Source organism: Scatophagus argus, chromosome 2, assembly GCF_020382885.2.
Source record: "Scatophagus argus isolate fScaArg1 chromosome 2, fScaArg1.pri, whole genome shotgun sequence".
In the NCBI taxonomy this organism is placed as follows: Eukaryota; Metazoa; Chordata; class Actinopteri; family Scatophagidae; genus Scatophagus; species Scatophagus argus.
This window is the reverse complement of record NC_058494.1, coordinates 15,526,448-15,540,824: the sequence shown is the minus strand read 5'-3', so window position 1 is coordinate 15,540,824 and position 14,377 is coordinate 15,526,448. Positions and strand designations below refer to the sequence as shown.

At 42.8% G+C, this 14,377-nt stretch overlaps 1 protein-coding gene across 3 annotated transcripts in view; it reads left to right on the top strand.

Moving 5' to 3' along the window:
• The window catches only part of pax5 (paired box 5), a 61,149-nt gene that overhangs the window by 6,713 nt on the left and 40,059 nt on the right, over positions 1 to 14,377 (top strand). For all 3 annotated transcript variants that reach the window (XM_046413344.1, XM_046413331.1, XM_046413339.1), the window contains exons 2-3: positions 9,854 to 10,019; positions 13,671 to 13,868. In XM_046413344.1, the coding sequence (XP_046269300.1) occupies positions 9,854 to 10,019; positions 13,671 to 13,868 (364 nt within the window). The remainder of the gene's footprint in view (positions 1 to 9,853; positions 10,020 to 13,670; positions 13,869 to 14,377) is intronic.

Here is a 14,377-nt window from a genome sequence, read left to right as displayed (position 1 = left end):
CCCTTCGTCGCCTCACAAAGCCTCCCCATTGGTGGACGCACAATACATGCGGGGCGTCATTGGCCCACGGGGTTCGAGCCAGCCAATCAGCGCGCTTCCCCCGCCCGATTCTATCTGGGTTTGGCAGTGACGTCGGGGCAGCTCTGGCGTTGTGATTGGCCGGATCGGCTGTGAGTGACGGGCAGCTGGCCGGCGCGTGTAGGTTAGGGTTCCAGGGGGTTGGGAGCGCGGGCGCTGTCCGCACGAGACCAGGTCCTGAAACGCGGCGTGCGCCACCGTGGATGCTGGGCGCAGGTAGCTTTTCTCTGTATAGTTAAAGAAGGCTGTTCATGTACATATTTACATCACATCACACGGCGTTTTCTGGCGCGAGCGCGGAGAAAACTACCTTTTGAATTTGGACTGGACTGATTCCTTTTCCAAAGCGAAGAAATGCGTCTCCAAACTCACACGTAAAACCGAGAGTCCACTCGCTACGTTGATGCAGTGAGTCCCGGTCAACACAGAGGGGGGAAGAAATAACAGAGTGACCAAGAGCTGCCTTTCGTCCGCACTAACAGGATAACAACTGTGACATCAAGCCCAACTGCTTTTCACTCGCACCAGAGAGTGTTGTTTTTTTATTTCCTTTTCCTCTTTCGTACTTTTCGGCTTTATTTATTTTTTCCCTGTGGTTTTTTGGCACGGTGGATACGAGACTTCAAGATGTGAGCACTTATCCGCTCTCACTCGCTTGATTGATGGGAGATTACCAAGTGTGAAAGCAACTGGCAAGACAAAACGCAAAAGAAATGTGCAGCAAATAACCTGGAAGAATAAATAAAAATAATAATAACCGTGGATCTGTAAGGCATATTTTTCTTTTTTCGAACAGTTGTTTTTTTTTGTATTTTTCACAGACTGAAAGGAGAAAGTTCAGCCCCCCCCCTCCTAGTTTTGCAGTCGCAGTTCAGGGGTCACGGCCAGCGGACCGAGAAGGAGAGGAAGGGAGGGGGGGTACTTTGTTTGCTCTGCATATTTATTTATTTCTTTTTTTTTTACATTTTTTTTTTTTTTAATTTTTTGCAACAGTTTTCATCTGTTTTCCTTGGACTGAGGAGAGTCGGTGCAGACTTACAGCTGAAGGAATGAGCACCACTGGTGTCGCTTCCCTCCTCTGGTTTTGGAGACGCCAGGACAGACACAGTGTGGTGTCCCGTCCCCAGGAGGAGGGAGACCGTCTCTGATTCATATTTTTCACGCCATTTCCTTAATCCAATTTTCGCTATTTTTTTATTTTTTATTAGTTCGAGTCAAAGTACATTATAGTCAAAATATCTCGTTTTTAATTAACTGAGCAAAAACAGAAAGAAAAGAAAAAGGAAAACCCCGTCTCTGAAGGGAACTGGCCCCGCTTTTCCGTTAGTTTGAGGTCACAGCGTGTCAGTAAAGTGGCAAACTGAAGCGGGGCGTCCGGTGGCATTTTTTAAAGACCCTTCGTATCTGGGCCCTGCAGCCCTACCGATGGAGATTCACTGTAAGCACGACCCGTTTGCTGCGATGCACAGTAAGTTTACACGTTCATATCTTTCCTCCATCCCATAGCTACTCCATCTGGCCTGAACTGAGATACCCACCACCCCCCACACACCCCACACACCCACATCCACCACCAACTCTGTGAGCGCATGCAATAATAACAGCGGAGTGGCAGCATTTTCACCTCACACTGCAAAAAATATAATTGCCTCGTGTGTCCTAAAGCCCCTCTTCGTTATTGTTAACGTTATTCATCGTAATTTTTTTTTTTCCCCAAGCGAAACAACACCAAAGAGCTGAAATAATTCAATCACTTTAAATAATTCAAATCTTCTTTTTGGCCAACAACCTAACGTTTTGATGTTGAATCAATTTGCCTTAATTTCAAATATTATTAAAAAAAAAAAAACAAACAACATGAAACAGCCTGGTTGAAACTTTGCAAATTTGTTTTGCAGGTGCGTTATCTTTTCCCACGAGGGGACATATTTTATTTACGTATTTATTTTGAAAATGAGCTAAATGTAGTTTGTTTCCCCCACTCTAATGATTTCTCCTTAGCCAGATATTTTTTGCAGTGTTTTAAAGCTGGGCATATGCAGAAGTTTAGAGAGTAATTCCATTATTTTATGTGCTATCTTCTGTTTTTTTGTGAATTTGCTATTCATCCTGACACTTGATTTTTAATGCCTTGCGTTTTGTCACGGATATTACAGTTTTGCACAAAACTGTTGATTTATTTTTATTTGTTTAGTTAGGTATTTATTGGATGAAATGCACTGTAATCCAAGCTGTGCGGGCTTGTAGTTTGTTGTATTTGCTGTTTCTTGTGTGAGACGCTTTGCTGTGTTTGACTGTTTGAAGGGGAGAAGGTGCAGGGGTCAGAGAGAGAGAGAGGGGTGGGGGGGGAGGGAGATCTGGGTAACAAAGCATGACTAAAAGCTGAACTTGATCCACAAACGGTAACGGTGTTTCTGCGCATAACCAGGTTAGCCAGACACAAACTGCGCTGTTCACACGCACAGACACACAATAACAAGGTGAGACTCAGCTGAGCCCCCGCAGGGAAACTCTCCTTTCACTGCCCTGCAGGTCACGCAGGTTCAGTCTCACAGCGTGCAGCAGGCAGCCGCGTCTTGCCCAAGGACACTTCAGCAGGGCAAGGTGCTTGGGGGACACGCTGCATGAATGGAGGACACAACTTGTTCACTCAGTCGTGACATGGCGGGCGCCGCTTTGTTTTTCTTTTTCTCAGTCCACTTTCCACTCCCCAAACGCCGAAGCTCCCTCCCTCCACATGGAGTTTATTTTATTTTACAAAAGTGACCGCAGCCTGCGCGAATGTTTATGTCGATAACAACCGAAAAAGACAAGACTTCGTTTAGTTTTTCACAATCTTTTGGTCTTTGGCCACAAAATAAAAACCCCTCCGAGGTTTAGAGGAAAATTCTAAAACAGTATAGATTAATATCATATATTCTGAGTGATTTGATGAATTAGCTGGGATGTGGACCCAAATAATAGGAAATGATTAAATTGAGAACTTAACGTACTTTTAACAAGCTTCACACACACACACACACACACACACACACACACACACACACACATAACCTAATAGAGTTCTTTATTGCGGAACAAAGTATCCTACAGGCTTTTCAGCGTCTAATAGAATATGCATTATATATTTTACTGCAATTTAGTCCCAGAGAGGACTCGTGTTATATGACTGACAGAGGTTCCCACGGTGTGTTATCCTGCAGGATTAAAAAAAAAGGCGCTGCTCTCTCTCTCTCTCTCTCACACACACACACACACGCACACACAGAGGCCTACAAAAAAACCCCCACTAGAACAAATCACGTTTCCTCTTCCTGCCGTTTCACCAAAGCCAGTGATCCGCGGTGCTGACGGTGAGAGCGGAGCTAAAGTTATATATGTCAGAGCTCGGAGACGCTTTAAAACGATTACACCTGAAAAATGTCAAAGGCAGAGAGAGAGAGAGAGAGAGAGAGGTTGGGTTGAATCGACTGTGACTGTGGAAATGCTGCTGGGCCAGTGTGTGTGTGTGTGTGTGTGTGTGTGTGTGTGTGTGTGTACAGTTAAAATCACAATGAAACTTCCCAAAGTTACAACATTAAGATTTTGCTGTACGTCTCTATTGGGCAGTTTTGATTGGCTACTGAAGTTAAAATCTAATTCCAATACGACATGACTTGCTTTCTTTCTTTCTTTCTTTCTTTCTGTGTATTTGTGTGTGTGTGTGCTCCCCCTTGATTTTCCGTTAAAAAAAAAATATTTTTTTTTCTCAGTGAGTTGAACATCATCTTCGTTACGTCAGTTTTTTTTCATTTATTCATTGTCGATCTTTGCAATAAAAGCAAAAGTAGATATTTTATACTGTTCGTATGGCAATTTCTGAAACAGCTCGGCCACTTTGTTGAAACTTTGCTAACTTTGAAGCAACGATATTTAGCCCAGCAGTGATGTTTTAAAAATCCATAGCAGGTAATTGTGATGATAATGAGCTGAATTTCATAATCACGTATTGTGATGGTAATGGTGGCATCTTGAATATTAAGCAGGCGAGGCTGTGGCCTACCTTTTTGGACTCATGAGTTAGCCCAAAGAAAAGGGTGGGGGGGGGGGGGGGGGGTAGCACACATACACATAAAAAAAAATAAACAGCAAGATAAAAAAGTAAAAAAGTCATTTGAATCAACCCCTCCGCCACACCCGTCCGTTACAAAAACAAAAGTAAAGAAATGGAAATGAAAGAATGAAGGCTTCTTCTTCTACTTCTTCTTTTACTACAGACTTCTTTGGATATAAAATAGCTATTTATAAATCTCACCATTTATTAACAAGATCCCCTGAGTCCCACTTCGCCGACAAAATATTAATTATTCCACCTTTCATGAGAAAATCGCACCACGCGTCCAAACCGCCTGCCTGGCGCATCTCACAGATCTATTCACTGTTTGCTCAAGGAAATTTGCTTCATCTGTATTCTCGAGGGCAACTTTCCAAACAGATTTTCAGCCAAAAGTAATTTCTAGTTCCCCTTTTTTTCAAGAGAGAAGAGCCAGAGAGAGAGAGAGAGAGAGAGATAGAAAGAAAGAAAGAGAGAGAGAACCGGTGGCGTTTGTTGCGATTTCTCTTTTGCTTTATTTTTGAGTCGTCAGGCCGTGACGAGGCAGATGAGAGATGAGCGAGAGACAGAGAGAGAGAGAGAGAGAGAGAGACAGAGGGAGACAGGGAGAGAGGAATGTAGCAGGAAGAGACAGACAGAGAGCCTAATGGACCTTATTTTCTGGATGGGGGAGTCTGAATATATTCTGCTTTATCTCTGTATTTTTTTCTCCCGGAAACAGTGAATCAATCAAACATTTAAGGAGGTGCTGGGCTCTTAAGTCAGCTCCTATAAAGAGTAAATAAATAAAATACAACAGGGATGCATAATGACCCCTGGTCCCCTGGCTGTCTCTGTCCCTCTCTGATTCAGTGTCTCCAGGATGAAAATGAAGCATCTTGCCTCTGCCAAGAGTCCCTCCTTCCTCTACAGAGTGTGGCTTCAGCGTTTTAGAGAAAGAGCTTTGAAAGCCAAGAACCCACATTTGTCAAAAAGAATCCATCCATCCATTTTCTATACCGCTTATCAATCAGGGTCGCGGGGGGCCGGAGCCTATCCCAGCTGACTACGGGCGAGAAAGAAGAATCCTTGTATCTAATTATAACATGCCAGTGTTGATTGAATTTTTGGGGAGCAAACTGTTCATTTGTTTGGTCAGTGTGATCATTGACTTGACCTGTGTCACTAAAGACATATGGCTGTGAGGGAATGTCAGCCGTGATGTCTTCTGTTCCCAAAATTAATTTTCAGAATCATCTGTTCACAAAAAAAAGGAAGAGAGGCCTCCCAAAATTCAGGGCGATTTTATTGCTATTTTCTTGTTTTAATGATGAAAAGATCCAGATCAGATTGACCTCTCTTGTCATTCCTTGCACTACCTAATACTGCATACTGAAGTAATGTAAAAACATGGCACACAGCCCTTATAATGCAATATCACTTATTCAGAGAATTATGCTACAGTGGCTGATAAACAAATGCCTTTATAAAAGTTATTGCGTTTGTCCTTATCAGTATTTATAGGTTTGGAAAATAAATTTTAAACGCATAATCCCTATAACCTACCCCAAGAATGGCGAGAGTCTGAACGCCTAATGCCAACAGTAAATACACAGATAAGTGAATAAATAGTTATCTGGTGGGTTTTTGTAGGTCACAAGTCATTCCTCTCCATCTCTTTACAAAGCAAGGCGTATTTCACAGCCTGGCCCAGATAGGAAGGGTGAAAGGAACCATTTCATTTACTCTTATCTGAGAAATGGGGAGAGAGAGAGAGAGAGAGAGAGAGAGAGAGAGAGAGAGAGAGAGAGGAGTGGGACTCTTCTCTGCAGATACCTGCAAACGACCCTGCAAAAACTGCGCTTTTATTCAGCAAAAGGTTTCAGGGTGTAACAATAAAGAGAGGAGGAAGGAATAATGCCTCCATGCAACCGTACAAAACAAGACAGCGCGAGAGAGTGTGTGAAGGACTTGAAAATGTCCATGTAGGTCAGCGGGGTCGCTCGCGCTTTGAAGAATATCTGAAAATGTGTGTGTGTGTGTGCGTGTGTGAGTCTTAGCACCCTGTGGGACGTTACAGTGATGCAATGTAATGCAAGTCGAGCTGCGACTTGAGCGTTGCATTTCAGTCCCCTTCTTTCCTCCATTCATGAAGACCCAGTGGGGTGCAGCAGCAGCAGAGGAGTAGCTGCTCTCATTATCTTCAGTGAATCGAGGATCTAAGGACAGGGGGGTGCAGTCTGCGGTTCAGCTCAAGAAGCGCATGTAAACACAATTGACTTGACCTGTGCTGATCCGGGAACAGAGAGTGCTGAGTATTTACATGAAAAACCACCAGCAGGCCAACACACAGGGAGGCCAATAAATCATCATAATATGATCAATGACGAGTTTGTCATTCACATAGATCCATTTTTCATGTTTTTTTTTTCCAAACAGGAGACACAGAATAAAACAGCTTCCTGAATACATGCCCCAAAGCCAAGTTGAAGCTATTATGTTTTCACGATTCCCAATTAATAATCCTTTTCATTCAGAGACAATCGTCTGTCAAGCGTGATATCATTGCATTGCTGCAGTCCTCAGTCATACACTAGCAAGGAAATAAAGAAATATTAACACATATTACTTAATAACATCTATTAGTTCACACCAGAGTGATTTTCCTGCTGGGTAGATGTCGGGTTAATACTTAAAACTGCATATTTATAAAGTTAGAAAGTAGCAGAGGCCGTGACTTTGAATTCCTTGGATGGATCAAGCTCAAAAAAACACTGGATCAAACTCTTATCATGTATAGAAAAGCGTCTGCGTTAGGCCCTCCGAATCTGAAAAATGTCCTTGTCCTTCCAACTAAATGCAAACAAAATTTGTAAAGTAATGTCTCGGCACACTGGATGTTTTCGAACCCAACCTGAATCTAAGGGCTTGAGAAAATCGTTGTATGTTGTCTTCAAAAGACATTATACAACTGATTTTACACACTGAGTAGTGCTCCCTGTTACGCATTAGCTGAAATTAGTGCTGAGTGCACCTGTCCCACCAAGTTCTCCTTTAATCAAACAGATTTGTTGATGAATGCTTCTGCTGCAGCTGATGCGATCATTGTTTTTTTTTCTTTCAAAGTCCATTTTGCTGAACTTACATTTCGTGACGTTTAGACTTCGAGCTGAGCCCCAGCTTTCATGGACATTGCATAAACACTCCGTCTTCATATTGCTGTCTTTTGTAAAGAAGTGATTGCTTTTCAAATTGTGCTGTCTGCAGCAGGCATCTGCATGATGAGGCTTCTTCTACCTTGAAGACTAAAGCACCAAGGAAGAGAGTGACCATTCACATCAGCCGTTTGGAAATAGCTTTGTTTGATTCCACAGAATGAGACTCTCTTTCTCTTGACTTCACATTTCTGTATTTATCCCCCATGCGTGGATCTATTTATATTTGAGCTGGAGGAGGCTGTGTGTTTGCGTGTGTGTATGTGTGTGTCTTTATTTTATGCTGATGGAGGAAAGAGGAGGACAGGGGGACAGGTTCAGGGGACAGTTTTGTGTTTAAGGGGGTATCCCTGCTGGGTTAATGTGTTTAAAATCTATTACCCCCACAGCTAGGATTAGTGTGTGTGTGTGTGTGTGTGTGTGTGTGAGAGAGAGAGAGAGAGAGAGAGAGAAAGTGTGTGTTTCCCCTAAAGACGTAATCACTATGGTAATACAAAAGCCAGTGGATTATGTGGTAGAAAAAAGTCTGGTTGATTTATACTCTGCCTTTGGTGAGACACATACATATACAGTATACACACACACACACGCTATTCGGGAGCAGGAGAGAGAGTTTGTTCTCCTTGTTACTTTCTCTCTCCTCCATACTGTATCCCACCCGTGCATTGTCTGATACTGTAGTTAACATGAGTTAGCACGGGGTTCTCACCTGGCTTGGCTGGTTGGAGCCTTTTAATGTGGAGTGTATAGAGGTGTGAGTGTTTTTGTCTGAAGTGCATGCTGGCATAGGCTCCAGGTCTGGTATAAGAGCTAAGACAATTCGTTTCTTAATCATTAGTCAGTTGAGAGGATGTTAACTGACAGCGAGTTTAATATCTGATGAATTGATTTTGTTATTTTTAAGTAAAATGTCAATAATTCTCTGGTTTTAGTCACTCCAACGCGATCATTAGTCTGTTTTTGCGTTTTGAGCCGTTAATTGGAGAGAACAAGTAATTTAAACCTCAGGACATTTGTCATTGTTATACCATTTCCCTGGTATATTAGATGAAACCTACATTCCTATTAATCAACCTGCTAGGTTAGACTTTGCTTCAAAATTCAGCCCCCATTTGCTGCCTCATGTTGTCCCTGCTGCTGCTGCTGCTGTTTAAATCTGTCAGATCAAAAAATGAAAGTTTGAATTAACAGGACATGTCTTCCGGTTAGATGAGTAGTAGAAGAGTGAAGGATTAAAACAGTTTATAACAAAGTTCTGCTTACTGTCTGTTTTACTCTTGTCTCTTCTTGTACACCAGTCTTATTTGATTCATTTCATCCCTCAGGGGGAATATTAGTGGTATCTTTCAGTAAGGGGCCAGTACCAGGCTGTGGTCAATAATTAATTGAAATCCCTTCGTTTACTTAAGATCTTAGCTTGCTCTGCCCCGGGTGAAAATGAGCAAAGTTTGCACTTTGGAAAAATCCAAGTGGTAACATTATGCTGAGCCAGAGAAATCACATGTATTTGTGATAGTATTGATTGACTCCGGCCAGGGAGCCAGCAGCTGTGGGATACTAGAAAGTGTAGCTTTGCTTAAGTTAATATTTCTTAACCAAACCTCTTAAACATTAATCATATTTGCACAAACCAACTGCAGTAGCTAAAAAGAGATGGCTTTAAATATACGATAATTATTATCAGTGTTATGGTCAGTGATTCAGTAGAGCTGACAGGTTTAGGTTTTCAGTAAGCATGTGTTAACATGAGAATGCAGCTTTGCCAGCTGCTGACCCACAAGAACAATCCATTAATGGAAGGAACACACGGTGTGTCTTTGTTGGAGCCTTGGAGAGCACTTATGAGTGGACTTTCAGTGGACAAGAGAAATCCATGAGTGCGAACACAGGCAGCATCAGGGCAGAGTGAATCCAGACTGAAAGGTGGATCCTGATGAATGACCACAGATGTGCATGTAAACATTACGGATAAACAGCCTTCTACACAGCCTCTTAACAAGGCATTTGAACTCCAGCTGCTTCAGCGGAGCTGTTCAGAAGTCAGCAATAGTGACTCTCAGTCAGTATTGTTTTATCTATAAAGAGATTAACTGAGGCTGACAGAAGACTCGTGGTGAACGTGCTGGAAAAGCAAGAGTTTCCTCATGTGCAACACTCTTGTGTCTTTGCCAAAATTTAATTACACGAAAGAACTGACCTGATGACGTAAATTAAGAAGCTTTTATCATTGATTTTGTTCATCGCTGGGCTCTTTTTTATTGGTTGCACATGCAGTTAAATCTACAATCGTTTAGTCTTCTGAAATTCTTGTCTCATCACTACCTCATTTGCTTGCTCCCATTAGAATAAGTTTATCTTTGTTTCATTCCATTGCCTGTAACCTAATTTAATTTCTCAATGGCTTGAACTCGAACCCCCCCCCCCCAAAAAAAAACACACACACACACACACACATTCCTGACACTCTTGATTCAATTCTCTCTTGCAGGACATGGCGGAGTGAACCAGCTTGGAGGTGTGTTTGTAAACGGCAGGCCCCTCCCAGATGTAGTGCGACAGCGAATAGTAGAACTCGCCCACCAAGGGGTTCGTCCCTGTGACATCTCACGCCAGCTACGAGTCAGCCATGGATGTGTCAGCAAAATACTGGGCAGGTAAAAGACACACCACATGGTGACAAGTCCTGGAAATATTTTTACACCCTTTTTACACTCACAACAGTGCGCCAACAAACTGTGAGGTTGTGTGGCCTGGCACGCTTCAGACAGTTGGCTGAGGTTTGTAAAGATATCAGCCTGACACCTTCTTTTTACGCATAACAAAAACAGGACAGGAAATATATATATATATATATTGTTATCATGAGAAATGAACACACAAAGCCTGGTTTAATGTTGGTCAAGCATGTGAACTGAAGCTCCTCTAAGGTCACACTGACTCATTTGCTGTCCATTCTGCCAGTCCTTCTATTCCCGCAGCCTGCACAGGCTGCATTTTTCTGCACTGTCTTCACTTGCCTCTTATTTCGCTATCTCTCTCTCTCTCTCTCTCTCTCTACACTCTTTCACCTTCTTCTCTGTATCCTATATTTCTTGTTCGAGCTCTCTCAACATTTCTGTGTTTCTCCTCACCTCCTTTTTTCTCTCTCTCTCTGGCTTTTCAAAGCTAAATTCAGGAGTAAATCCCTGCTCGTTCCGTCCCCCAGAGAAGAAAGGGGGACAAAAGGGAAAAGATTCATCACTTTTTGGAATTAGCATCAAAATGAATGTGGCACCATATCCCCCCCCCCCCACAAAAAAAAAGAGGACAGAGGGAGATGGGGAACTGGAGAAAGACAAGAACAAGGAACACAATCAAAAAGGAAAAGGCGTGTTAAAGAACAGTGCAGCAAGAAGAAAAAAAACGAATGAGAGACGGAGAGACCATTTGAGGGGACGGAGGGAAAGGATTAGCTACAGCGACCCTTAGCTATATCAAAAAAATGTGTTGCTCATTGTTCTCCCTTGCCTCTCTTTCTCTCTCTCTCTCGCTCTCTCCTTTTCTGTCGTTCTCTCTCCACCTCTGTCTCCCTCTCTCCCCTGTCCTGGCCGTTCAACTCAGTGAAGCGTTACCATGAGGGTGGTGGTGGTGGGGGGGAGGAGAAGGAGAGGGGATCGAGGGATGGAAGGAGGGAGGGAAGGTTGTTTTATCCTCTCCTCTCTGTCTCTCTGGTGCCAGCAGAACAAAAACACCAACTCTACCACTCTCTCTCTCTCTCTCTCTCTCTCTGTGTGTGTGTGTGTGTGTGTTTTGGCTCACTGTTGCGCCGATATCAATAACCGTGCTCATTTATTCACCAATGATTCAGCTGTGAATAATTTAAATAGTTTCCCATTTGGAAATAGATTGTTTTTCCTTTTAGCTGTGTTTATACTCCAGCTGTGAACAGTCAAAATGTGCAGTACACCCACATTCTGATGTGTGCGCACACACACACACACACACACACACAAAGGAAGACAAGGAAATGCACATTTACAGGAACACACATCTTCACGGAAGGGATTACTCTACCGTACAGCGGTGGAGAGACAGAAAGAGAGAGGGAGAGAGAGGGAGAGAGGGAGAGAGGGAGAGAGAGGGAGAGAGAGCAGCAGGTTTAAGACTGACTGACAGCTTGCATCCACACTCAGCATCCCCCCTTTTCTGCAAGCTGTGTAGCACATTTGCTGTCCTCCCACCCCCTGCCCCCCATGCCCCTTCTGCATGCAAATACATTCATGAAATAGCCATGGTGGACACCAAACGCCTGAATCTGTGTGTGTGTGTGTGTGTTTGTGTACCTCTATACCTCTATGTCACAATGTAAAATGTCCAATGACGACGAGCAGCACCAGGCAGACATCGTAAACATTTTGTTTTCTTCAATCATCTATCTGACACTGCAGTTTGTTCTAATGACAGCGATGTGACAAACAGCCAGTCAGGAGGTTTTTTTTTTATTTTACCTGAATTTATTCAGTCGACTCCCTCTGAGAGCAACAAAGAGGCCTCGTCAGTGTCACACGTGTAAGTCCTGATGGGACTGCATCACACTGAGTGATGTTGTTACCAAGTCATACCAAATAATCAGCGCAAAAAGCTGCAAAATCAAGTTATTAGACAAAACAGAAAGAAAGCAGACAACAAGACCAAAAAGGCCAAATGGAGCTGACAGCAGAGACACATACCAATGGAGTCCTTTACCACAGAATTCACATTAGTCTTTAGTTGGTCAAAGTTATCAATTTCTTCAAATGATTCGATTAACTAGAGCAGACAACATGAAAACTGTCTCTGTCATCTTTATCCAAAAGTTAGGGAGTATTTGGACGTTTAAAGAGTTATTTTTTACTGTAATTATTTCTCCTCTTCTTTTTTTTCTGCAACAACAACAAAAACTAATATGAGGATTTCATAATGACTTACAAAGTTTTAGTCATTTTAAAATTCCCTCTTTAGGTTTTCCCAGAAAGTGTTACTTTGCCAAACTGCAGTCAAAGGGTGGACAAAAAGAGGCAGTTTCATCTTAACCTCTTGATTTGATTTGATTAGATCAGATTCATGCTAGCTGCGTCTGAATTCAAGAAGAATAAGAACTGTGGATTTTGTATCCATTCGACAGCAGGGACAGTAAGAACAGTAAAAACCCACAATTACTGCTTTAATCCTCATGTACAAGTGAATATTTTTTCAAACACACAGTTCAAGAATCATTAAAAAAATGCGACACAAGACAGATCGCTCCTATTTTATCAAGAACAAGTGCAAACAAAGGGCAAGGGACAGACCAGAGGAAGGTCAGGTGTTTTTAGAAGTGAGCCAGAGAGAAGTGCAGACTGCGATGGGAAGGTCATTCCTCCACCAGAGCACCAAGGAGGGGACTGGGTTGAGGCTGAGTGGCACAAAGTCCAAATCAACACAAGCACCAGTGAACTAAAGGGCCAATGCAACAACAGAAATGTGTGTTTTGCTTTTTTTTTTGTTGTTCATGTTGTTTGGAGTCTGGAGCTGAACCCAGTGTAATAGTATGTTCTAGTATAGAGGAACAAATGGAATGAATAAATAGTGTCTCAGGTGTCTAATTTAAAGGATAAAGCTGGGATTCTGTATTTTCTGTGTGTGTTTTTCAGTTCCCATAAGTAGACCAAAGCCAACCATGACGCATATTCACTTTATAGCCAAATGCTAATCTAGTTTGCCAAAGAGCTCCATTGTTGTCCAAAAACATAAAAGTGAGGCGTACTGTTGCACTGAAAGACATGTTCTTTTGTCACAGTGACTATCGGCACTGTAATTTATGTACATGTACGCCATCCCGCTGTTGTAAAGAGTCACCAAATCTGAAGATGAAAATAGTCCCTAACAAATGCACTATTTGCCCCTGCTTTGGTAACTGTAAACTGTTTTATTTAAATCAAACTATATATTTAAGGCTCATTTTTAAAGATATATATTTTCAGTAGGAACAAATGGGCTACAAATTACAAATGCGTACAATAAGAGGAGAACAGAGAGATAGATAGAACAGTGCCGAGAAATTTGATTTGTGGGATTTGATTGCTTTTACACTAAATTATGCGAAAATAAGCGCAAATGTCAGATTAAAACACTGAGTGGGACTGGAAGCAATACATGACTAAAATTGCAGGTAAAGGAAGAAAAGTTTGAATGTGCAGATTTAACCCTCCAACCGAGTTTATTCAACACCTCTTTGAGAAATACTGCCACCTTGTTGCGATGCCTCTTTTGACCAATGTGAACATATTCTGTGCTTTGAATGGCAGGTACTATGAGACGGGCAGTATCCGCCCCGGGGTTATCGGGGGATCCAAACCAAAGGTTGCTACGCCCAAAGTGGTCGACAAGATCGCAGATTACAAACGCCAAAACCCCACCATGTTTGCCTGGGAGATCCGGGACAGGCTCCTGGCCGAGAGAGTGTGTGACAACGACAGCGTCCCCAGCGTCAGCTCCATCAACAGGTACTGCAGGCTGCGTTATCTGCATGTGTTTGAGCGTCAACGAACAGCAACAGGTTCTGTGCGAAGACAGAGCGCAGAGCGGTATAATACCATGCATTTTATGTGTGTGACTGTGTGTGTAGAGTGGAAGGGGGAATGGCAAAGAGGCCCCAGTCTCCATATGTATGAAGTGGCTGCAGCTCAGTGGTTCAACACGATGGTACAATGACAACCCTTTCCCCTGAGCATAGAGGCAGAGAAAGGGAGGAATAGTGAAATAAGAGAGAGAAGGAGGGAGCAAAAGAGGCAGACAAAGGGGAAGGAAGGTGTGTGAACGCAAGGAAAGTAACAGGCACAAAAGGAAAGGAAAGAAAGGGAAAAGAAGGAGAGGAAATGAGAGGACAGGAGAGGAGAGGAAAAAGGGGAGGAAAGGAAAAGAAAGAGGAAGAAAAGGACTTGCATGAGCAGCCAAGCAGGAAGTGTGAGGCCCCTCTGCCATGTCAGCCTGCCTCAGCCACTTCACACACACA